The 26,932-nt window shown below is 37.9% G+C and overlaps 1 protein-coding gene across 16 annotated transcripts in view; it reads left to right on the forward strand.

Annotated features, from left to right (window-relative positions):
* LOC106781590 (sperm-associated acrosin inhibitor) overlaps window positions 1–10,035 on the forward strand; it is a 55,937-nt gene extending 45,902 nt beyond the window's left edge. For 9 of the 16 annotated variants that reach the window (XM_070233060.1, XM_070233061.1, XM_070233056.1 and 6 more), the window contains 5 exons: window positions 5,432–5,628; window positions 6,062–6,138; window positions 7,332–7,372; window positions 8,626–8,741; window positions 9,675–10,035. In XM_070233060.1, the coding sequence (XP_070089161.1) occupies window positions 5,432–5,628; window positions 6,062–6,138; window positions 7,332–7,372; window positions 8,626–8,741; window positions 9,675–9,723 (480 nt within the window). In that variant the 3' untranslated portion in view covers window positions 9,724–10,035. Of the gene's footprint in view, window positions 1–3; window positions 5,629–6,061; window positions 6,139–7,331; window positions 7,373–8,625; window positions 8,742–9,674 lie in introns of all 16 variants that reach the window. The other 7 variants (XM_070233062.1, XM_070233065.1, XM_070233067.1 and 4 more) reach the window with 2 other exon arrangements.
* The last annotated feature ends 16,897 nt before the right edge of the window (window positions 10,036–26,932 follow it).

Raw genomic sequence — 26,932 nt, forward strand, 5'->3', positions numbered from 1 at the left:
CAGAGTGCCTTGTGCTCATTATGGTAACTGCTGACTTTTTGCTGAAGCTGTACCTTCCTATGGCTTTTAGTGTGATGCCATCTTGCAGTGGCTTCTACAGACAATTAGAGCTTCACAAACAGTGTCTTCCTTTCTTAAAGGACCAGGAGAATTCTAAAGAATACAAGGTGAAATAGAGAATAATCCAAGTTCTTTCCAACTTTGACATTTCCTGATTTCAGGATTTCTATTCTCTATGTTCAATTTTTCCATGACAGTTTGAAAAACTAGTATCTTAATTGCATGTTTAATAATGTAAACCTAATACAATTTGAAATCCTAAATATTTTTCTTGATAAAATGTTACATGTCCTTATATTTATCACAATGCCCTTGTTTATTAGGTTGGGTAATGAGTTAAGACATACACACATTTTTGATACGTATAACCAAAGAGAGATTTTCCTAAAGTGACCCAATAGTTCATTACATAGGTGTTCAAAAAGGGCTGATGACTTGGATTCTCTGTGTTCTAAAGGTTCAGAACCTGCAGGAGAGGTTTTGCAGAAACTGAAAATCCAACAAGCACCGCAGGTTATATTATGATCATGGATCTTAGGGAACACTGGCTTCGCCTCTAAGACCTAGGATCCGTCTATACTTGAATGAATGTGAATCTATAGAAAGATAAGCTAAGATTTATGAGATTTGGAAAAAACTTATATGCTTTTCATTCTTGGTCGTAAATCAGTTGAGAGGTAGATGGGTGGTCCTGGGATGGCAGGCAACAGTGCCTTCATTGACTTAGGACTTCTTTTATTATGTCCAAGTGAGATGTCTCTCCATTAGTCACCACCTGCCAGCCACCAGAAGAGGGCTTTAGCTGTGTGTCCCAAGGCTCATTCAAACTTTGAATGTAATGGCAGAAATGTGGATTGACTCTTGGATGACAACTAGAAATCTATGACGTATACTATGCCAGGCATACTGTTCTTTTCAATGAATGCTTTTATATCTAAAAAGCAATCACAGGGGGGTGACTATTAAATCGTGTTGCATCTCTAATATGCCTCTGAAGGCAAGTATCCAGTAGAACCTTAATTTGCAGAACATTATAAACAGACTTTTAGTCAATTGCATCGCCTTTTCTTTTTGTAAATGGCTTCAAAAAAACTCTAGAATAAACGCTGATATACTCATTTGTGTATTCTTTTTTCTTTTTTCCACTTAATTAAAGGCCTACTCTGTGTCATGCCCTATGTCCAATGCTAGAAGCAAGATGGTGAGCAAAAGCAGAGAGAGTCACTCTTCCCTAGGAATTGAAATGTACTGATTAAAGTTGTTATGCACCAACGAATGGAAATGCTCCTTCACTGCATGAGTGTTCTGCACAAAAGCTCTGAAACAGCTTCCCACATGTTATCTGACTTTGCTCTCCTGAGCTTCTTGTTAGGTAGACAGCGGCTCTACATTTTAGAGCAAGTGAAAATGAGACACAGGAAACTCAACAATATTTTGAACCTGACATTTTGGTAATGAAAGGGAGTTTGGACAGAAAATGTGATATTTTGTCCTTTTGAAAAACCACTTTGTTGGGATATTTATGTACCAAAAATTAATCAGTTTTAGGTATAACACGGTAATTAATATATACATACACAAACACACATACACACACTCACATATAGAGACAACAACAACCCCCACCACAATTCAAATGTAGACTGTTTACATTACCCAGAAAATGTCCTTCTTGCCCTTGGAGCTCATGCCCTCTTCCCACTTCCAACCCCAGGCAACCACTCATGTATATTCCATTCCTCTTGTCTTGCCTTCTCTGGACCTTTTATATAAGGAGAATGAAGCAATATGTTTTTTTCGATCTGCTTCTTTCACTTATATTCTTTTGGTTGATTCACACTGGAGCATATATCAGTAGTAGTTCATTGCTTGTTAATGTTTAATAGTATTCCGCGTTGTATTGAATGGCCACATTTTGTTTATTTATTCACTAGTTTACATAGTTTGGGATTGTTACCACTTTTTGGCGATTAAGAAACATGATGTTCTGAACATTGTAGTACAGGATTTTTATGGACCTGCTTTTTCATTTTTCTTGGGAAATCATGTAGAAGTAGAATGGATGGCTCAACTGTAGGTTTATGCTGAATTGACTGAGAACCTATCAATCCATTTTGCAAAGCGGCTGTACCTTCTCACATTCCACCAGTAATGCATGAGGATTCCGTTTCCTCTACATCCTCACTGACAATTGTTATTATTTACCTTTTTAATAGTCACTCTAGTCCATGGCTGTATTATTTTTAAAAGTGTAAAAATACACTATGGTAAAGGAGAACCTCTTCAGCAAATAGTGTTGATAAAACTGGATGTCTACACGCAAAGGGATAGAACTGGACCACAATACCCAATTTTAAGTCTTACTGTGTAGCTACAATAACGAAGACTGTGTGCGATTAGCAGAGAGTTAGATATATAGATCAGTGGTACAGAATAGAGAGCCCAGAAATATTGGTGCAAAACAATTTAAGCAGGATTTATAGTCTTTTCAACAAATGGTGCCAGAACACTTGAGCAAGAATAGTCAAATAGTGAACACTGAACTAAAATTCACCACTTATTAGAAGATTAAAATAAAATGAAGCATAGATTTAAATGTAAAAAGTAAATCCATAAAATTTTTAGAAGAGAACACAGAAGAAATTCATTGTGACTTAGAGTTCTTAGATAATCTTACAAACATAAAGAATAAAAATACTAAAATCAAGGGGCTGGCCCCGTGGTGTAGCAGTTCAGTTCACACTCTCTGCTTTGGCGGCCCGGGGTTTGCTGGTTCGGATCCTGGTCACAGACCTATACACCGCTTATCAAGCCATGCTGTGGCCCGTGTCCCACACAAAGAATAGAGGAAGATGGGCACGGATGTTAGCTCAGGGCTAACCTTCCTCACAAAAAAACCAAAAAACTGAAATCAAGGGAGCTTAAGATTGGAAAGAATTTGGAACATCTTATAATCGACCTTGTATTCCTTTAAAAGGAATTATGTCTTTGTATATACTTCTATGAAGATATTTCATTGATTGTTAAATGAAACAAGCTAGTCATCGGAAATATTTTGATTTTATTCTTCTATCTCTCTTTCTATCTATCTATGTATCTATCTGTCTATCTATCATCTATCTTCTATCACCTTTAAGGCCAGCATCCTCAAATCTCTCTCCATCCCATCTTCTGTCTGTGTCTGTATCAAATCTCCTACTGTCTCTCTTTTATAAGGACTCTTGTTTTGACAAATGGAGCTCACATAGACAATTTATAGAGAGATATACATAGATATACGTGTATATCTATATATATCTATGTACTATGTATATATGTGTATATATAATGTTAATATTTAAATGCATATAAAATATTTGTTATTACGTATTTTTGTGAATACATATATGCATCTATAGAAACATGTATAGAGATATAGATGCATACATCTATACACACACAGGTAGGCACACGTATATATACATACCTGCATATATCTATATATATACATATGTATATTTGTGTGTGATTTTAGTATAGATGTATAATAAATATCTGTACATTTATGCATATATAAATATTTGGGCCATTAAACATCTTCAGGAAAGATAGATGTGCATCAAATAATGCATACGTCTAACATTCCCTTTAGTGGTTCATTTTAAAATCTTGTGGCCTGTTGTTCATCACAGGCAGTGTCTTCTGCTCTTAATCTCTGCCGATGAACACAGACAAGAGAAAAAGTCCAGGGCGTGGGACATAAGGACGTCACAATAACTTCAACTCTAAGCTTCAGTTGAATTGTCCCTCCAATGACATGTGGCAGAAGGATTGGCCTGCACAACTGTCTCGGACCGTGTCTACATAAATATGTCAAGGAGCCAGCGGAAGTACACCAGTCACTTTAGCATAATAAAGGAAAATTTTTTGCACTTCTCACAATTGGTATCCTTCCAGTAAATTGTCATGAAACAGTGCTAGACTCAAAGGTTCTTGTCTAAATCTTGGCTTTCTTCACTGATAAAGAAGGCAAGTTAGATTACGGAGACAAATATGTGTCTAACAGACAACTTAGGTGCAGAGTGTTTTAATATTTTATCCCTAATATTTATGAGAAATCTAGGCGACAGAAGTTGTTATTGTCATGGTTAAACATAGTTACTTGAGTATTCCAAAGTCTGAATCTGGAGTCCAGGCTGCCTGGTGGTGGATGGGATTTGAATTCCGGACTTTCGTCTGCCAATGCTCTTTGCGCTGAGTCAGGCTATGGAGCAGATCAGCTAAACAGCTCTGATGAAATCTCCTCTCACTCAAACCCTACAGGGTCTCCCGCTTTACTTTGAGGTAAAGGTCCAATTATTCAACCAACAATTTAGGGCCATGTCCCTTCTGGTCTCAATTTCACACCTGAGCCTTCTTTCTCTCCTCTTCTTAGTATTCACAAGCTGTCCTCTAGCCCAGTTTCCCAAAGCCAGCGGCCCCAACACTCATCTGGGAGCTTTTTGAACATTCCTGGTTGTGAAATTGTGCCATTGTTTTACAAGGTGTTCTCATCGGGGGAAACTGGTGAAAGGGACGTGAGAACTCTGTGCATTAGTACTTACAGATTGATGAGAGTCTCCAGTGTCCCGCCACATGCCCAGCTGGGTGAGCAGTGTAGGATAGGTTGCTGAGAGACCAAAAGAAAGACCCAGAGTCAGTGAACAAGACGTATGGGTTTATTGGGAGTTACTTACAGGGAAGGTCCAGTGGTGGCCAGCCGGATAGCAATGTGTACCCACTACTGTCCCCTGAGAGAAGTTTGCTCAAGTAGGCAGAGGAATAAAGGCTGCAAGCTTGCCGAGGGGGTCATCCCTGTATGACCTGCACTCCAAGGACCAGAGCTCCCCTCCACCCCTCCTGGAGACCTTGAGGGTGTGTGTGCCTATTATCCCAGGAGAAAGCAGCTGGGTCAGCCAAGCCCAGGACTGCTATCATTGTCAGTCTTGGCATGTAGCCCAGATAAGAAGCCTCAAGGACACATGGCCGTTAAAGGGACATGTTGGCTAATGCCCCCACACACCAGTTATCTCAAAATGAAAAGTTAATCAAAATCAAATCTCCAATTGAGCCTAATGGGCTTCCAGGGTTGCCAGCTGCTAAGGGTCTAGTACGTGTCTAATCACTGTTCCCAAAACTCATTCTCTTCTTTCCTGTTTTGATTCTCCTTTCCTCCCTATTCGGTAGCTTAGGAAGATTTCATATCTCATCTCTAAGGGTTTCAGAACACTGATCTTCCCTCCTCTCTTCCCCATACTTCTGGGTACATCAGATCAAACTGTCCCAAATCTCCTCCAGAGGGAATATCTACTGAGAAATCCTCATGAGGCCTCTCTCACGAGTTCCTTTACAGCCTCCAGGAAGAACACAGAATACCTCAGCGTCTTATCTGCCGGGAGCCATCTGTCTCACCCCCAGAGAGGTCTTCACCAACAGGTCAATAAAGGAAGCGCGTCAGCTGGGTGGCCGTGGTTGGGAAGAAGAGGTGAACAAGCTCGGCACGGTCTGTGGAGGTGTCGGCCTCGCTCCCCACGGCCTTCTCTGTTTCAGGTAGGTCCGGCGGGGACCCTATGGAGGGAGCCCTGGTGAAGAGCATTGCTGTGAGGACAGCTGCAACTGAGTCCTTCCTGAAAGAACTGTTTGTGTTTTCTGGGGAAAAACTGAGATTCCCAAGTGCATGTTTCCTTAAATGCAGCCAGGCTCCCTGTTGGCTGAGCCAAAGGCTTGGGAGAGCAAATGGCTCCTTCTCAGCTGTGCATGGAGGACTTGTCCTAGTGTTTCTCTCGAATCTCTATGAGGCCTTCTGTTCACACGCATGTCTTGTTCATTGTGAGTTGGAGGAAGAAAAAAGGGGATAGTCCACTATAATTAGGACTCTAGCGGAGTAGAGCGGTTCCCTCACCCGTCAGAAACTTTCATTGGGAAACGGGTCATTTGTCCCTGTGCCATGTGTTACGAACAGTCCTATGGGTTTCTTCTACAGACTTAACAAAATGTCTTTCTTCTCATCATGGATGAAAGCTATTTTTGTCATTGCCTTGCTGTTTCCTCTGCATTCTGGTGAGTAAGTTTTTCATTCCTGGATGAAGCATTTCTCATATCTTAGAAAATTCAGGAAACAACTGCTAAGGTCTTGGAATGGAGGAGCTGGTTTTATTGCGTTTGTAATACTTAAGTTGGCTAAATGAAACAGGGTAGGTTTACAAATACCCTTTTAAAAATTGCATCAGTGGAGGGGCTGGCCCCGTGGCCGAGTGGTTAAGTTCGCGCACTCCGCTGCAGGCGGCCCAGTGTTTCGTCAGTTCGAATCCTGGGCGCGGACATGGCACTGCTCATCAGACCACGCTGAGGCAGCGTCCCACATGCCACAACTACAAGGACCCACAACGAAGAATATACAACTGTGCACTGGGGGGCTTTGGGGAGAAAAAATAAAATAAAATCTTAAAAAAAAAAAAATAAAAAAATAAATTGCATCAGTGGTAGCTTTTTCTCCTTTCCTGCCTTAGAGGACTGGAGACAGAGATGTAGGTTAGCATGAACAGTGGAACTTTGCTTTTTTCCCCATCTACAATGAAAGACATTTGCCTGTCTTTAGAGGTGAAGAGTTTTTGGAGGTCAGATTCCATGACTGCTGAGAGCAACGTGTGGGGAGTAATGATGTCTTCTGGATCAGGGCTTCCTTGACAATCTGCTTTGTTGTTTGACAGCTCTGAGTAGAGTCCAGGCTTCGTGTGAGGCGAGAACTCATCCCTCCCTCTGCTGACACCTTACCTTCTTTAAAGCATAAGGTGGCCCATGAATTTCAGAGTAAAGTAGCTGTAAGGTATTGGATAGATCCCTGATCTCAGATCTGAGCACTAATTAATTAAATAGTAGTTAATTTCGTCATGTTAAGTGACTTTGTGCAAGGGATAATGAATGGTGTTAAGCAAGGCATTATCATCACTGACTAGGATGTCTCATCTATAAAATGGAAGAAAAAAAGCGGGGTTTGGTGATTACTAAACAGTATACAAAATTGTTTTTCAAAGAGTGAGGTTAATTGGGAATTATGTTTCCAGATTTGGAGTTAATTGTGAACTAATTGTTTTGATACCACGGCAAAAGCTCACCTCATTTCTTGCAGGGTCTTGCATAGGTAATTTCCCTTGTGTCTTGCTACTAAAAATATTTGGATACTTTTGGCTGATACCCTGATAGATTTCCCTCATTTTCTTGGTCTTAATTTTTCTTTTGTGTTTTGGTTGCAGAAACTGGTCTTTCACAGCCACCATCAATGGGGAATAAGAGAGTAAGTTAATACTGATTAATGTGGGAATTGAAAAAGGTAAAACTAGTAATTTTTTTTTATTGTAAGTTTTAACAGCAAATGTCATCCGACAATATGTACAACAGAATGATCCTTCAAAAACTAAAAGCAAGAAATAACAAAAAAAATCTCTTTTATTATTATACTGAGTTCAAGAAATAGAATCTTGCCACCTATATAAAATCATCTGGGGGCTGACCTGGTGCATAGCAGTTATGTTCGCGTGCTTTGCTTCAGTGCCCGCAGTTCACCAGTTCTGATCCCAGGCAGGGACCTACACTATGCTTATCAAGCCATCCTGTGGCAGGCATCCCACATAACAAGTAGAGGAGGATGGGCATGGATGTTACCTTGGGGCCGATCTTCCTCAGCCAAAAGATGAGGATTGGTGGCATATGTTAACTCAGGGCTAATCTTTCCGAAAAAATAAATTAGGCATTATAGACAAGGTAAAAATATCCCATTATTCAAAAATTCCAATATCAGGCATAAATCTTGTTAAATACAAGCATTGGATATGGGTTACGGAGTGTTTAGAGTAGAATTGTTTATCCTAGAAAAACAAGAAGATTAAAAAATGTTCCAATTACAAGTGGACAAAACAATAATTTTCATACATTCATGGAGTGGAATACGACATAGGGGTGAAATAAATGAGCTATAGTTCTAAACGCTTGAATAGATAAAGGCTACAAAGACGTTTAAAAGCAGGTCATGTAAGAATACAAACAATATTGTTCATTTACGTAAATTCCCAGCACTACTATCACTAAACACCTTACATGTATATCTATATGATTATATGCACATGTACAAACACTCATATATATGAATAAATACATATACATTGATAATCTGAAATAAGAGTACCTAGTACTTAAACTATTGAGAAAGACAAGAGAATGATAAAAAACTCACTTTTAGGATTTCTTGTGGTATGAAATAATGGGAGAAATCTCATCCAGGTGTGAGGATACATGGGGGCAGAGTGGCTAAATTATAAAAATGCATTCTGCCATTTATATATTTTTAAAAAATAACATTGAGTTTGTAAAAATATATCAATAGTATTTTATGTCTAAATGGGTTGTGGATACCTTGATGTTTACTTTCAAAACTCAACATGGAATATATTTATTCATTATTGATGTATGACATTTTGAATGAAGAACAAAGAAAATTTTGTTCAAATGGTTTATTATCTGATAAATTTTATGTTGTCTTCTTATGTTTAGCCACCAAACTGTGACATATATAAAGACGTTTTACATTGCACCAATACGTGGAATCCAGTCTGTGCAACCGATGACATCACTTATCACAACATATGCACTTTCTGCCAGCAAAAATTGTAAGATCGCAAAATTAAATATTGGCTCCTCCAAAATAGTGAAAAAACCATCACAAAATGATAGGACAATCCATATTTCTGATAATGTAGGCTCACTATCTTTGGAAAATTATTCTCTCTGTAAAAGCCACAATACCTATCCCTTGAACCTATCACTTAAGTTCTCATTTCTAAAATTACTTTTGTATTTGACCTCTCATCATAACTCTACGGGATATTATGCAAATGTATAAACCAATTAACTTAACTTAATTATTATGACTTATAGAAGGCAGTCTAATGACCAATATAAGGTAATTCCAAAGTCCAGATGCGAAGTGATAACCTCCATGATGTAGGTTCAAGCTACAGGGAACGTGACTGAGCAAAAACCTTACTGACTACAGAACTCTGAAATCCATCACAATGGGCCCATTTCTGCTGGAAGGGACTCCTCTGCTGGTCCACTTGGGCTCCTGAACTCCATGACAGACTCCTAACCTTCCTGAGAGAGCAGGGCATTCTAGGACACTTCCACCTGACCTCCCTTCCTGTGTCCTTCACTCTAAAGGAGTCTGCAGTCTACAGTTTTGGCCAACCTTTGTGCCAGCCCATGTTCTCTCACAGGTGTTTCCTCTCATTTAATCCTCTACCTGTCTTCTACTTCTAGAGGACCTCTAAGACAAGTTCTGGTCCTCTCCTCTCTTAGGTCGGGGCGGGTTCCAAGAACGAATCAGGAATGAGCAAGTAGGGAGAGTCATGGAGCCCAGGTCAGGGGAGGACGTGTGCAGGCCTGGGGAGCAGGCAGGGCCCAGCTGCTTGTGGCCGTGGAGCACAGCCTCTCTTCTTCTAGGTTCAAAGCCTCCTCAGTGAGAAGCTCTCAGTGCAATACAGAGGCAATTTTAAATGTCCTTTTAATAATTTCCTTTCCTTTCTCTTTTTATTTCCTTACAGAAAGTCTGGTGGAAAATTGGATTTTCTGTTTTTCGGTCAATGTTCTTAGCTCAGAGCTACACCTTCCTATGCCTTTTCTTGCAATGCTATTTTGCAGTGGATTCTACAAGCAATTAGAGTCTTCTCAGTCAGAGCTTTAAATTTGCAGATGACCACACAAAGCCTGCTGTGGCATACAAGATGAAATGTAGGATGTTGAAGAATTTTTCTAATTCTAAGAATCTGTGATTCAAAGATTTTTATCCTCAATGTTGAATTATCAGTGGCAGTTGAAAAACCGTCTTAATTGTAGTTGATAATATAAAGCCTAATGTAACTTAAAATCATAAATATTTAAATCAATAAAAGTTAAATAACAGTATCTTTGTTAAAATTCCATTTCTTTTCATTCGTTGGTTAGTGGGTTAAAACACACTAATAATTCTGGTAACTATGATAACGACATATTTTCAAAGGTGAACACCTAATACATTACTTCGATGTTTATTAACAGTACAGACACTTGAGCTCTTCTTTAGCTAAAGAATCAAAACCTCTAGGAGAGAGATCTGGGAGCTTGACTTCTAACAAGTACTCCAGGTCGATCTGTGATCCCAAAGGTTAGGCAATATAGACTTCAATTCTAAAATATAGGACATGTGTATAATTGAATGAATTGCAGAGCCCATCCAATGATATTGTAAGGCATCTGAGGTTTGGGAGAAGAAGTTATATTACTTTATCTCTCACAAATATGTTCAAAGATAGGTTACTAACCCTGGGATGCCAGGCAACTCTGCCTTCATCAATCTAGGATTTTCATTAGTGGTCCAAATCCTAAGCGTCTCCATTTCTCTCCATCTCTCAGCCAAGGACAGGGCGGTTTTACTTGGGTGGCCAAATGTTCATTTAAGGCATGATTCTAGCGGCAGAAATGTAGACTGACTACTGGAAGAGAGGTATCAATCTGCTCCATATATGATATCAGGCTTGCTCTTCTTTTCACTGAACATTTCACCTCTAAAAGAGTGATGTATGTTGGAGGTACTCATTCGTTTACCTTCCTTAATATTAATTCTTGATGAAAGTATTCATTCGATGTACATTTTTAGAGCCACATGATAAAAATGCACACACTTTCATGGCCATTTTCATTACAGAGAACCCATATAAAAAACATTATTAAGTGAATATTGACAAATTCACATACATGTATTCTTTTTACCTTTTAAAATGTATTTAAATTTTTTCTTCTTACTTTTATGTCAAATTATTAACAAGATACCCTACTATGCTTTGAGGACTGTATTCTGATAGAGAAGAGGTGGTCAGCAAAAGCAAATGTCGTAACCGTCCTCTAGGAACGAACAGTGGACTGGGGGAAGTTCGTATCCATTCATGAATAGGGATCCACCTCACTGCACGACTATTTCCACACAAGCTTTGTGAGTCAGCCTCTCACATCCCATGTGTTATGGAACTTAGTTCTTAGAAGAATCTTGTTGGATAGACATCAGCTCCAAATTTCAGCTATAAGGAAAGTGAGACACAGGAAAGTTAACAATACTTAAAATCTGACATTTGATAAGAAAAACAGGGTGTTTTTAATTGAGATAAAATTCATAAAACTTAAAATTTGTCATTTTAAAGCACACAATGATGTACTTGTAGTAAGGATTTCTTCACAATGTTGTACAACCATCGCCACTATCTAATTTCAGAACATTTCCATCATCTCTCCCATTCCAAAAACAAAAACAAACAAAACAACACTTCTTCCCAATTCCCCGGCAATCCCTGGCCACCAGTAAACTACTTTTCTCTGTGGATTTGCCTCTTCTGGGCATTTCATGTAAATGGAATCATAGGATATGTATATGTCTTTCACATGAAAGGAAGTATATATAGATATAGCTACATCAGCATTGATCTATATGAGTGGTTTGTGGTCGGTGGTGAATGACTTCATTCATTTAGAACAAGGTTTCAAGGTTCATCCCTGTTGTAGCATGTTTAGTACTTTTTCCTTTTCACAACTGAATAATATCCCATGTATGCATATAGCACCTATTGTTTCTCTGTTGATCAGTTGACAGACATTTAGATTTTATCTACATATTGGCTATTATCAATAATGCAACTGTGAACATTCTTGCACCAGTTTTTATGTGACCATATATTTTCAGTTCTCAAGGATAAATATCTAGCACGGGAAATTTCTAAGGTAACTCTGTCTTTCACTTTTTATGAGGAGATGCCAAAAGGCTTTCCATAATGAGTGTACCATCTTACATTTCCACCAGGACTGTATGAGGGTTCCAGTTCCTCCATATTCTCACCCAGATTCAGAAGTTGTCATGGTAAAAAGTTATATTCACCCTAGAGGGTGTGAACTAGTACTCCATTGTGGTTTGATATGCATTCCCCTTATGATGAACAAAGTTTCACACCTTTTCATGTGCTTCTTGGCCATTTCTACATCTTCTCTGGGGAAATGTCTATTTAAATCCTTTGCCTGTTTTTTAATTACATTCTTTATCTTTGTTGTTTTGAGTTGGCAGTGTTCTTTCTGTAACCTGGATGCCTGGCGTCTATTAGACCCCTCACTAGCAAATGTTTTCTCCTGTTTTTAGGTTGTCTGTGTTACTTTCTTGACAGTGTCCCTTGACACAAAAATTTTTTTAAATGTAATAAGTTCCAACTTATGTATTTTTTTCTTTGTGGCTTGTGCCTTTGGTGTCGTATACAGAAATTGCTGCCTAATGCACACTCATGAAGATTTACACCTAGGGTCTCTTCTAAGAGTTTGATAGCATTAGTACCTGCATTTAAATCTTTGATACAGTTTGAGTTAATTTTTGTATCTGGTGAAAATTATGGGTACAAAGTTATACTTTCGCATGTGGCTATCTATTTGTCACAGTGCCATTTGTCCAAAGACTTTCGTTTTCATTCAATTTTCTTGGAGCTCTTGTCCAAAAGCAAGGGGTCATTCAAGGCTGTAGTATTAGTGAAAAAATGGACAAGGAGATGAATGAAACAGAACAGAGAGCCCAAAAGTAGACCTCCATCAATATAGGTGACTGTTCTGAAGCAGCAAAGGCTATACAATGGAGCAAAGAGAGTTTTCTCAAGAAATGGCGCTCAAACAACTGAACATCTACGTGCAAAAAAGTTAATCGAGACACAGACTTTACACCCCTCCCAAAAATTAACTCAGAATGGATCATTGGCTTAAATGTAAATTGCAAAACTATAAAACTCCTAGAGGATAACATAGGAGAAATCCTAGATGACCTTGGATATGGTGATGGCTTTTTAGAGACAATACCAAAGCCTTGATCCTTGAAAGAAGTGATTGATAAAATAGATTGGAACAGTTTGGTAGTTGATACTAAATTAAACGTATGCTTACCATAAGATCCAGCAATTGTGCTCCTTGGTATTTATCCAAAGGAGTTGAAAATTTGTGTCCACACAAAAACCTTTATTAATACAGTAGCTTTATTGATAATTGCCCAAATTTGAAAGCAACTAAGATGTGCTTCAGCAGGTGAATGGACAAACTGTGGTACATCCAGACAATGGAATATTATTCAACCATAAAAGAAATGAGCTATCAAGCCATAAAAAGACAAGGAGGAAACTTCAATGCATATACGATGTGAAAGAAGCCTATCTGAAAAGGCGATAAACTGTATGATTGCAAGTATATGTCATTCTTGAAAATGCAAAGTTATGGAGACAGATGAAAAGATCAGTGTTTGCCAGGGGTTGGGTGGGGGCCGTGGAAGAGACATGAATAGGCAAAGCACAGGGATTTTTAGGGCTGTGAAAATAGTCTGCATGATATTATAATGATGGATATATTCTAGTAAACTTTTGTCCATACCCGTAGAATGTACAACATCAAAAGTGAACTGTAGGGTAAACTGGGGACTTCAGATGATTATGATTTGTCAAAGATTTATCCTAGGTAAAAAAATGTAGAACTTTGGTGAATGATGTTATTAATGGAGGAAAGTATGTCTACATGGATCAGGAAGTAGATGGGAAATCTCTGAACCTCCTCAATCTTGTGGATAACCCAAAACTGCTCTAAAAAATTTGTCTTAAAATGTCAATTGGACACATATGTATGAATCTATTTTGACTTACTATTCCATTCTACTGTTCCATGTGTCTATACTCATGCTAGTACAACACTGGTTTTGTTTTTTTATCACTCTAGATTTGTAATTTGTGTTAAAATCTGAATATGTGAATTGCCCAACTTTGCTCTTCTCTTTCAATACTGTGTTGGCTATCCTGGGTCTTTTGCCTCTTCATATAAACTTTAGAATATCAATATTCACAAAGTAACTTGCTGGAATTTATTTTGGAATTGCACTGGATCCATAAGTGAAGCTGGGAAGAATTGACTCTTGACAATATTGAGCCTTCCTGTTCATGAACATGGAATATCTCTCCATTTATTTAGTTCTTTGATTTCATTCATCAGAGTTCTTTAGTTTTCCTCATACAAGTTGTGTCCATATTTTGTTTGATTTTTACTTAAGTATTTCACTTTTGTGGGTGCTAATGTAAATGGTACTGTGTTTTTTTTTTTAAGATTTTATTTTTTTCCTTTTTTCTCCCCAAAGCCCCCTGGTACATAGTTGTATATTCTTTGTTGTGGGTCCTTCTAGTTGTGGCATGTGGGACGCTGCCTCAGCGTGGTTTGATGAGCAGTGCTATGTCCGCGCCCAGGATTCGAACCAACGAAACACTGGGCCGCCTGCAGCGGAGCGCGCGAACTTAACCACTCGGCCACGGGGCCAGCCCCAATGGTACTGTGTTTTTAATTTCAACATTCACTTGTTCATTGATACTTTAGAGGAAAGCAATAGACTTTTGTAAGTTAGCTCTGTATTCTAAAGCTTTTCTATAATAACTTCTTGGTTCCAGGAGTTATTTTTGTCCATTCTTTTGGGTTTCCTTTATCGACAATCGTGTCATCTGCAGACAGAGTTTTATTCCCTCCTTCCCAAAGTGTATATCACTGATTTCCTTTTCTTGTTTTATTGTACTAGCTAGAATTTTCAGTGTGATGTTGGAAAGGATTGGTGAGAGGGACATCCTTGACTGATGACCTTTTACCTGATGAGTGGGAAAGCTCTGACTTTCTCACCGTTAAGAATGATGATAATTGTAGGGCTTTGATATGCATTCTTTATCAAGTTGAGGAAGGGCCTCCTTATTCTGAGTCTACTTAGAGTTTTTATTGTGAATGAGTATTGAGTTTTGTCAAATGGTTTTAACTTCAACTATCGATATGATTGTGTGATACATTAGTTGAGCTTTGAACCAGCCTTGCATACCTGAGATAAATATCACTTCCTCGTGGAGTGTAATTCTTTTTAAACATTGTTGGATGGGTTTGCTAAGTTTATGCTGTGCATTTTTGCACCCATGTTCATGAGAGATATTAGTCTGTAATTTTCTTTTCTTGTGATACCTTTTACTGCTTTCAGTGTTAAGGTAGAGCTGCTCCCATAAAATCAGTTAGAAAATATTCTCTTTATTCCCATCCTCTAAAAATGTAGAGAATTGGTATAATTTCTTTTTTGTTTGGTAGAATTCAAGTGAAAACATTTGGACGTGCTCTTATCTGTTTTGGAAGGTTATTAATTATTGATCCAATTGCATTAATTAATATGGCTTATTCAGAACCTCCATTTCTTTTTGTGTGAATACTGTTATACTTGGCCTTTCAAGAGATTAGTCCATCTCATCTAGGTTCCCAAATTTGTGGGCCTTGAGTTGCTTATTGAATTTTTTATCGTCCTTTTAATGCTCATGGGATCCATACAGATGTCTCCTCTTTCATTTCTGATGTTAGTAATTTGTGTCCTCTGACTTCTTTCTTAGTTCGTCTGGCTAGAGGCTTATCAACTTTGTCTCCTTTTCAAAGAACCAGCTTTTGATTTCATTGATTTTCTTCTTTGATTTCCAGTTTTCAATTTCATTGATTGCTGCTAATTCAAATTGTTTCTTTGCTTCTGCTCACTTGGATGGAAGTTACTTTTCTTTTCCTAATTTCTCACAGTGGAAACTTGGATGATTGATTTTATATCCTTCTTCTTTTCCAATATGTGCATTCAATGCTAAACAAGGTCTTCTAAGCACTATTATTGCTGTATCCGCAAATTTTGATATTTCATGTTCATGTTTAATAAGTTTTATCTTCATTTTTATTTAGTTCAAAATATTTGAAAATTTCTCTTGAGACTTCCTCTTTGACCTATGTTTTATTTAGAAGTGTCCCATTTAATCTTCCTCTATTTTAATATTTTCCAGTTATCTTTCTGTTGTTGGTTTCTATTTAATTCTACTGAGGCCTGAGAACAGACATTGCATGATTTTCATTCTTCTAAATTTGTGAGGCTGTGTTTTATGGCCCAGTCTGTGTTGCATGTTGGTGAATGTTCCACGTGAGCTTAGGAAGAATATGTATTCTGCTGTGGTTGGATGAAGTAGTCTGAAGATGTCCATTATATCCAGTTGGTTGATGGTGATGTTGAGTTTGACCATGTCCTTACTGATTTTCTGCCTGCTGGAAACGTCCATTTCTTTTTAGTGGTGTTGAAGTCTCCAACTATGATAGGGGAATCATCCGTTTCTCATTGCAATTCTATTCATTTTCCCTCACGCAGTTTGAAACTCCTTTGTTAGGCACATACCCATCAAGGATTGTTAGGTGTTCCTGGGTAACTGACCACTCTATCATCAGGTAATGTCCTTCTTCATCCCTGATAACTTGCTTCATTTTGAAGTATGCTCTTTCTGAAATTAATACAGCTACTTCGGGGTTTTTTTTGATTAGTTATAGCACAGTATATTTTTCTCCTTCCATTTACTTTTAACCTATATGTAGCTTTAATTTAGAGTGAGTTTCTTGTAAACACCGTTATGGTGGGTCATGTTTTTTATGCACTTTGATAACCTCTGTATTTTAATTGATGCATTTAGACCATTGATTATTCAAAGTTGATTTAAGTAGACTGTTGATTATCCAAAAGTTATTCATAGTGATTCAAACTGATTATTGACATAGGTGGATTAATAGTTACCATATTTCTTACAGTTCTATTTATTGCCCTTGTTCTTTGTTTCTATTTTTGTCTTCCACTCGTTTTCTGCCTTTCATGGTTTTAACTGAGCACTTTAGAGGATTCCATTTTCTCTCTTTTCTTTTTAGCATATCAGTTATACTGCTGTTTAAACTTTTTTTATTGATTGCCTTAGAGATGCAATATATATTTACAATTACTCCATTCAATTTTCAAATAACACTCTACTAATTCACAGATAGTGTGATTACTTTACAATAACAAAAGAATCCTAATTCCTTCCTCCCACCCCTTGTATCATTGCTGTCATTCATTTCACTTATATATAAGCATACATAAGCATATGTGTATGTGCTATGTATATATCATATATGTGACATATTCATATACCTCATAACATATCCAATAAAACACATTGTTGGTATTACTATTTTGAGCAATCTGTTATCTTTTAGGTCAATTAAGAATAATAACAGTAAAACGTTTTGTTTTATCTTTGCTTATTTTGTCTTCAATGTTCTTCCTTACTTTATGTAGATCTGAACTTCTAACCTGTAGTATTTTATTTCTCTCTAAAGAACTTCTTCTAACATTTCTTGCAAGGCCAGTCTATTGTTAACAAATTCCCTCAATTTTTGTCTGAGAAAGTCTTTATTTCCCCTTTACTTTTGAAGGATAATTTTGCAGGATACAGAATTCTAGGTTGGTGGGTTTTTTCTTATATCACTTTAATTCCTCTCTGTTTTGATTGTGTGGTTTCTGAGGAGAGGTCAAATGTGCTTCTTATGTTTGTTCCTCTATAAGTAATGTAAGGTTTCGTTTTCCTGGCTTTAGAACTTTATCTTTGTTCTATAGTTTGAAAATAATATGCCCAGAATATTTATCTGATTGGTGTTCTCTGAGCTTCCTTCATCTGTGGTTTAGTGTCTGGCATTAATTTGGAAAAATTATTAGGCAATATTGTTTCAAATGTTTCTTCTGTGCCTTTCGTTCTTTTCCTTCTGTGATTCTCATTATGTGCATGCTACAACTTTTGTATTGATTGTATAGTCCTTGGATACTGTTTTTTATTTTTCAGTCTCTTTTTCTGTTTACCTTTCAGTTTTTGATGCTTTTACTGATATATTCTCTAGCTCAGAGATTCCTTCCTTACCCATGTGAATCCACTAATATGTTCATCAAAGACATTCTTCACTTATGTTACCATATTTCTATCTCTAGCACTTCTTTTTAGTTCTTTCTCTGAATTTCTGTCTTTCTGCTTACATTGGGCATCTGTCCTTGCGTTAGAGTCCTTAGCATGTTAATCATGTTTGTTTTAAATTCCCGGTGTGATAATTCCAACATCACTGCCACATCTACTTCTGATGCCTATTCTGTCTCTTCAAATGGTGTTTTTCTGCCTTTTAGTGTGCCTTGTAATGTTATTGTGATAGCTGGACATGACACACTAGGTAAAAAACTGCTGTAAACTGGCTTTTAGTAATGTCATGGTAAGATGTGGAGGAAGGAGCAGCATTGTGGTTAAAGTTCCTTACTTTCCGCTTCAGCGACCTGGGTTCGCAGGTTCAGACTCCAGGTGCAGACCTTCTCCACTGACCAGCCACGCTGTGGAGACATCCCCCCTACAAAGTAGAGGAAGATTTGTGCAGTTGTTAGCTCAGGGCTAACATTCCTCAAGCAAAGAAACCCAGGGGGGTTGGCAATGGATGTCAGCTCAGGCGAACCTTCCTCATAAAAATAAATAAAATAAGCAACACGTGCACTAGAAAGTCTAGACACTGAGTCTAGGTTATTCATTGGTAGATGGTATTTGACCTGAACTCCCAAACCTCTTTACATTGAATCACTCTGTGAAGCTGATTGGCCAGTTTGGAAGAAAATAACTGACCCAATCTCTACCATGCTTCAAAAGCCTTTCATGTCTCCCACTTACCTCTGAGGTAAAGATCAAATTATTTAACATAGAATATAGGGCAATGTCCCATCTGCTCTCAACTTCAGTCTGCACATTTCTTTCTCTCTCATTCCAGACATTCATATCCTTTGCTCTATCCCAGGGTTTCCCACAGCTGGGTGTGCCTGAGTCACATCTAGGAGCTTTTAAAACATACCATGCTCAGGACTCACGTATACAATTGATTCACAATCTTGAAGATGGGATGGTGCATCTATCAGCTTTAAAATTTCTCCAGGTGATTCTAATATTGGCCTAGTTTCTTTTAAAGTTTCAGGGTTTAGACCCTTGTGTATGAACATGTCCAAACTCTTTCTTCTTTCTCCTGCTTGATTCTCTTGTCCCTTTCCAACTCACCAACTTGAAAAGATTTCACCTATTTTCTCTGTCTTAAAATCTATACATGCACGTATTTCTTTCTTTCCCCCTTGTGCTCTTGTGTTCATCAGACCAGATTGTCGCAAGCCTCCTGCTGAGGGTAGATCTATTGATCAATACTTATGTGGCATCTCTCATGACCTTCTTTTAAGGCCCAGAGAGGACACAGAATACTTCTGTCTCTTATCTGCCATGATAAGAGCTCCTCAAGCTCCTCAATCAAATATCAGTAAAAGTGACTTCATTGGTTGCAGATAGAAGGTTGAGAAGGAAAGATGAACAAGATAGCCACTGTTCCTTCACTCTCTGTTGTCTCTTCATGTAAGGTGGGTCAAGTGGGGAACCTAGCCAGGAAGTCCTGGTGTAAAGCATTGCTGGGAGTATTGCTCCAGATTGATCCTTCTAGATGTCACTATTCCTATTTTTCTGAAGAAAACAGTGAAATTCAAATGTGCATCTTTACTCTAAATGCGGCCCAGCCACTTGTGGGTTAATTCAAAGATTGGGGAGAGTAATCAGCTCCTTCTCCTGTCTTCCCCGAGCACTTTTCATGAACTTTCTGTCACGTCTCGATTCCAGCCTCCTGTTGACATGATATTTCTTTTTGAATGATAGGGTGGAAGGGAAGAACAGAGGGAACAGTCCACCCTAAATAAGAATACAGGGGCTTGGAGTAGTTCCTTCATAAGGAAGACACTTTCTAAATTGGCCCTGGATTCTGTTTGCCTGACCGTTGAAATGAGCAATGCCCCCTGTGCCATTGTAGCAAACATCTTGAAGGGTTTCTTCCTCAGACTCACTCAAATGTCTCTCTTCTCACCATGGATCAAAACTCTTTTTGTCATCTTGGCCTTTACTCTTTATTCTGGTGAGCAAATTTTTCAGTCCTGGGCAAAACACCTCACTTATCCTAAAAATACAGAAAGCTTTCTGCTGTGACTTAAGAATACAGCGGTGTTTTTACTGGGTTTGTAATTCTTCTATTGTTAAAATGACACAGAGCATCTTAGAAATTCCTTTTAAACATTTCACCATTGAATTGTTTTTTCTTATTTCTCACAGAGAGAGGTTGAAACAGTGTGGTGAGGTAGGATGGGCAGTAGACTTTAGCTCTTCGTTCATCTGTGATTCAAGAACTTTAACTACGTTCCTTTTCCTTCTGAGGCCCCTATTCTGTGGTTGTTAAATGCAAAGTGTGGGGAAGAAATGATCTCCATAGATCTCGTATTCTCTGAAAATCGGATTATCATCTCTGAGTCCCTGAAATCAAGGCTTTGTGTAAGGAAAGAGCTCATCCACATATCAGGTGACCACTTGTCTTCCTTAATGCTCAGAGTAGCCCATAAAGATGAGAAACAAGTAGCTGTTAGGTATGGAATGGAACTCTGATATTAGAGCAGAATTTCTTCACAGTTAAGTTACTTTACACAGGACATCGTCTTCCATCACAGTGAAATGGCTCTTTTAGAAAGCTTTACAAAATGGGTATCTTCAAGCAGGGTATCAGGAGTCACTAAAATATAATATTTGACAATTTTTCAGAGTGTTAGAGTAATTTGGGCATTTTCCCCCCTAAGATTTAGATATATTTGAGAATTTATACTTCTGTTACTGTCACAGAATTGTTACCTCATTAGTTATCGTTTCTTTAGCAGGTTATTAGAATAAATTTCTGCTACCATATATGTGTTGATTTCTTATCTTTTCAAACTGTTCTTGGTTACAGAAACTGCTTTTGTAAAGTCACCAAATGACAGGAATTTGGTAAGTTGCTACTGGTTCGTGTACATCTTTAACTATTTTTATTTTTAAAACCACAGCAAAATTGACAAAAGAAAATGTAGAAAAGAATCATTCTTCAAAAAGTGAAAGTGGGAATATATTATTATTACACCAAGGTCCAGATGTAGAATTTAGCAAGCAATACAGAACCATTTAGTGTTATCTGTACAGGTGACAGTGTACTTAGCCTATTACCCCACAATGCCGCTCCTGGATATTTTGTTGGATGGTTCTTTGTTGAGCACAAAACTGAGAGATGTAAAAGTGTATGTAGAGTCGAATTATTCATCTTGACTAAACAAAAAGGTGCACCCTAATTATGAATTTGTAGGCAGGTAAATAGGAATTATTTCTATATGTCTACATAGTGGACTATTACATCAGCGTGAAATCAATAAACTACAGCTCTCAAATCAGTATATCTGAAGGTCACAGAGACTATAAAAGAAAGGCAGATAAGAATACATATGGTATGGATTTCTTTGGGAAAATTACCAAGAAATCCAAAACTATACCAAATGTATAAATCTAGTGAATATTTGTATTGCTATGTAGTGAAATTCTAGAGGGAAGTAGGGAGCGAGAAACAGAAAGTTTAGTTTGGTGACTTCCTGTGTTGTCTGTGTGGAGAAGGAATAAGAAAGATGGAACCTGGGAGGGGAAGATTATGGGTGGGGGTGGGGAGTTGGTTACATTTCAAAAATTCAGTCACCTAGTTGCATGTTTTTATGGCATTTTGCTTAATAGAAGATTTTTATGAAAATATGAATAATGTGTTATTGTTTACTGGGGTGTGACTACATAAGTGTTTTTCTTTAAAACTAAATATAGATTATACTTATCCTGTTTGAATGCATGGAATTTCATATTAAGATGTGAGAAGACTGTATTCAAATATTCATTGTCTAATAAGTGAATATAGCCTCTGTTTTACAGCCATACTGTAGTGTTTACAGTCACCGAAAAATTTGCAAAAATGAACATTTTTGAGTCTGTGCAACCAATGGCTGCACTGATTGCAGTAAATGTATTTTTTGCATCTTATTCAAGTAAGAACACAATGGTAAATATTTAGTCTTTCAAAGTAGTGAAGAAATCATCACAAAATGAGAAGAAAATCCGTTGGCTGATAATCTAGGCATGACAGACACAGAAAATAACTGTAACATTTCTCTGAAAGCCAAGGAAACACCCTTCTAACAGTCTTAAAATTCTTACTTCTGAAAGTAGTACTTAAACTATCAACTTAATCATCCTGGATGTCCTGCAAATGCACAACCAACGAATTTAGCTTAATTCAATTCATTACGAATAACTAATGGCAGACTAGTAGCCAGTATGATGTTGTTCCGAAGCGCTTGCTCCACGGTAGACCTTGGTGATGCCCTGACAATCAGCCTTGCAGACTTCCAGCCACAGGGACACAACTGAGCAAGGAGCAGACTGACATCTACACTCTGAAATCCATCACGATGGGCCCATTAATGGCAGAAAGGGCCTCATGTGATTGTCAGCTTTGTCTCCTGAAATCAGGATGGCCTTTGAAACCTTCCTTAGAGTGCAGAGCAGTCTAGGAAACCTCCACCAATTCCCTTCCCTTTCTCCTTCATTCTTAAGCAGTTTGTGGTCCCAGCCTTCGCCAGTCTTTTCTTTTCTCTTTTTTCCGCAATAGGGAAGGATGACTACTCTTTTTTTTTTTTAATGAAAGATTGCCACATGAGCTTCCATCTTGCCAATCTTCTGTTTTCTTCTTCTTCCCCTGCTGCTGCTGCTGCTTCTGCTTCTTCTCCTTCTTCTCACCAAAGTCCCCCAGTACGTAGTTGTATATTCTAGCTGTCGGTCCTCTGGTTGTGCTATGTGGGACTCCGCCTCAGAAAGGCCTGATCAGCGTTGCCATGTCTGTGCCCAGGATGCGAACCGGCGAGGCCCTGGGCTTCCAAATCAGAGGGTGAGAACTTCACCATGGGGCCGGCCTCTGCCAGTCTTTTCTGCATAAGTTCCTATTTTCTTTCACATGCGTGCCCTCTCATAAACTCTTTGCCCATTTACTCTCAAAAGTGTATCTGCCTCTTGGAAGATCTGGACTAACACGAGCCCTAACACCCTCCCTTCTTGGCCTCGTCTGAAGGCTGAGTCAGGACTTTAGCAAGTAGGAAGGATCAAGCAGCCCCACAGTAGGGAGAGGACATGTGCAGGGCGGGGAGCGGGTGGGGTCCAGCCTCTTGGGGAAGTGGAGCACAGCTTCACTGTCATGTCCCAAGTTCAAACCTTTCTCATTTAAAGGCCTTTTGTGCACGGCTCTGAGAGTGTAATGTGTTTTTCAAATAATTGTGTTTTTCTTTCTCTCTCACTCTTTCCAGAGTGCCTTGTGCTCATTATGGTAACTGCTGACTTTTTGCTGAAGCTGTACCTTCCTATGGCTTTTAGTGTGATGCCATCTTGCAGTGGCTTCTACAGACAATTAGAGCTTCACAAACAGTGTCTTCCTTTCTTAAAGGACCAGGAGAATTCTAAAGAATACAAGGTGAAATAGAGAATAATCCAAGTTCTTTCCAACTTTGACATTTCCTGATTTCAGGATTTCTATTCTCTATGTTCAATTTTTCCATGACAGTTTGAAAAACTAGTATCTTAATTGCATGTTTAATAATGTAAAACCTAATACAATTTGAAATCCTAAATATTTTGCTTGATAAAATGTTACATGTCCTTATATTTATCACAATGCCCTTGTTTACTAGGTTGGGTAATGAGTTAAGACATACACACATTTTTGATACATATAACCAGAGAGATTTTCCTAAAGTGACCCAATAGTTCATTACATAGGTGTTCAAAAAGGGCTGATGACTTGGATTCTCTGTGTTCTAAAGGTTCAGAACCTGCAGGAGAGGTTTTGCAGAAACTGAAAATCCAACGAGCACCACAGGTTATATTATGATCATGGAACACTGGCTTCACCTCTAAGACCTAGGATACATCTATAATTGAATGAATGTGAATCCATAGAAAGACAACCTAAGATTTATGAGATTTGGAAAAAACTTATATGCTTTTCATTCTTGGTCATAAATCAGTTGAGAGGTAGATGGGTGGTCCTGGGATGGCAGGCAACAGTGCCTTCATTGACTTAGGACTTCTTTTACCATGTCCAAGTCAGATGTCTCTCCATTAGTCACCACCTGCCAGCCACCAGAAGAGGGCTTTAGCTGTGTGTCCCAAGGCTCATTCAAACTTTGAATGTAATGGCAGAAATGTGGATTGACTCTTGGATGACAACTAGAAATCTATGACATATACTATGCCAGGCATACTGTTCTTTTCAATGAATGCTTTTATATCTAAAAAGCAATCACAGGGGGGTGACTATTAAATCGTGTTGCATCTCTAATATGCCTCTGAAGGCAAGTATCCAGTAGAACCTTAATTTGCAGAACATTATAAACAGACTTTTAGTCAATTGCATCACCTTTTCTTTTTGTAAATGGCTTTAAAAAAACTCTAGAGTGAGTGCTGATATACTCATTTGTGTATTCTTTTTTCTTATTTCCACTTAATTAAAGGCCTATTCAGTGTCATGCCCTATGTCCAATGCTAGAAGCAAGATGGTGAGCAAAAGCAGAGAGAGTCACTCTTCCCTAGGAATTGAAATGTACTGATTAAAGTTGTTATGCACCAACGAATGGAAATGCTCCTTCACTGCATGAGTGTTCTGCACAAAAGCTCTGAAACAGTTTCCCACATGTTATCTGACTTTGCTCTCCTGAGCTTCTTGTTAGGTAGACAGCGGCTCTACATTTTAGAGCAAGTGAAAATGAGACAGGAAACTCAACAATATTTTAAACCCGACATTTTGGAAATGAAAGGGAGTTTGGATAGAAAACTTGCCATTTTATTCTTTTGAAAAAGCAGTTTGTTGGGATATTTATGTACCAAAATTAATCAGTTTTAGGTATAATACTATAATTAACATATACATACACAAACACACACATGCATATATAGAGACAACAACAACCCCCACCACAATTCAAATGTAGACTGTTTACATTACCCAGAAAATGTCCTTCTTGCCCTTGGAGTTCATGCCCTCTTCCCACTTCCAACCCCAGGCAACCACTCATGTATATTCCATTCCTCTTGTCTTGCCTTCGCTGGACATTTTATACAAGGAGAATGAAACTATATGTTTTTTTCGACCTGCTTCTTTCACTTATATTCTTTTGATTCATTCACACTGGACCATACATCAGTAGTAGTTCATTACTTGTTAATGTTTAATAGTATTCCACGTTGTATTGAATGGCCGCATTTTATTTATTCACTAGTTTATATACTTTGGGATTGTTACCACTTTCTGGCGATGAAGAAAAATGATGTTCTGAACATTGTTGTACTGGTCTTTTTATGGACCTACTTTTTCATTTTTCTTGGGTAAGCATCTAGAAGTAGAATGAATGGCTCAACGGTAGGTTTATGTTGAATTGATTGAGAACCTATCAATCCATTTTGCAAAGCGGCTGTGCCTTCTCACATTCCACCAGTAATGCATGAGGATTCCGTTTCCTCTATATCCTCACTGACAATTGTTATTATACACCTTTTTAATAGTCACTCTAGTCCATGGCTCTATTATTTTTAAAAGTGTAAAAATACACTATGGTAAAGGAGAACCTCTTCAGCAAATGGTGCTGGTAAAACTGGATGTCTACAGGCAAAGGGATAGAACTGGACCACAATACCCAATTTTAAGTCTTACTGTGTAGCTACAATAACGAAGACTGTGTGCGAATAGTGGAGAGTTAGATATATGGATCAGTGGTACAGAATAGAGAGCCCAGAAATATTGGTGCAAAACAATTTAAGCAGAATTTATAGTCTTTTCAACAAATGGAGCCAGGACACTTGAGCAAGAAGAGTCAAATAGTGAACACTGAACTAAAATTCACCCCTTATTAAAAGATTAAAATAAAATGAAGTGTAGATCTAAATGTAAAAAGTAGATGCATAAGCCTTTTAGAAGAGAACACAGAAGAAACTCGTTGTGACCTAGAGTTCTTAGATAATCTTACCAACATAAAGAATAAAACTACTAAAATCAAAGGGCTGGCCCCGTGGTGTACCACTTCAGTTCACACTCTCTGCTTTGGCGGCCCAGGGTTTCCTGCTTTGGATCCTGGGCGCAGACCTAAACACCGCTTATCAAGCCATGCTGTGGCACGTGTCCCACATAAAGAATAGAAGAAGATGGGCACGGATGTTAGCTCAGGGCTAACCTTCCTCATAAAAAACCCAAAAAAACTGAAGTCACGGGATCTTAAGATTGGAAAGAATTTGGAACATCTTATAATCGACCTTATATTCCTTTAAAAGGAATTATGTCTATTTGTATATAGTTATATGAGGATATTTCATTGACTGTTAAACGAAAAATGTTAGTCATCGGAAATATTTTGATTTTATTCTTCTACCTCTATTTCTATCTATGTATCTCTCTGTCTATCTATCATCTATCTTCTATCACCTTTAAGGCCAGCATCTTCAAATCTCTCTCCATCCCATCTTCTGTCTGTGTCTGTATCAAATCTCCTTCTGTCTTTCTAAGGGCACTTGTGATGACACATGGAGTTCACGTAGACAATTTATAGAGAGATATACATAGATATACATGTATATCTATATATGTGTACTATGTATATATGTGTATATATAATGTTAATGTATAAATGCATATAAAATATTTGTTATTACATATATTTGTTAATACATATATGCATCTATAGAAACATATATAGAGAAATAGATGCATACATCTATACACACACATATATATAAGTGTAGGCACACATATATATACACACCTGCATATATCTGTATATATACATGTGTATATATTTGTGTGTGACTTTAGTATAGATGTATAATAAATATCTGTACATTTATGCATATATAAATATTTGGGCCATTAAACATCTTCAGGAAAGATAGATGTGCATCAAATAATGCATACGTCTAACATTCCCTTTAGTGGTTCATTTTAAAATCTTGTG

This window comes from Equus caballus, chromosome 14, assembly GCF_041296265.1.
Source record: "Equus caballus isolate H_3958 breed thoroughbred chromosome 14, TB-T2T, whole genome shotgun sequence".
NCBI classification, from domain to species: domain Eukaryota; kingdom Metazoa; phylum Chordata; class Mammalia; order Perissodactyla; family Equidae; genus Equus; species Equus caballus.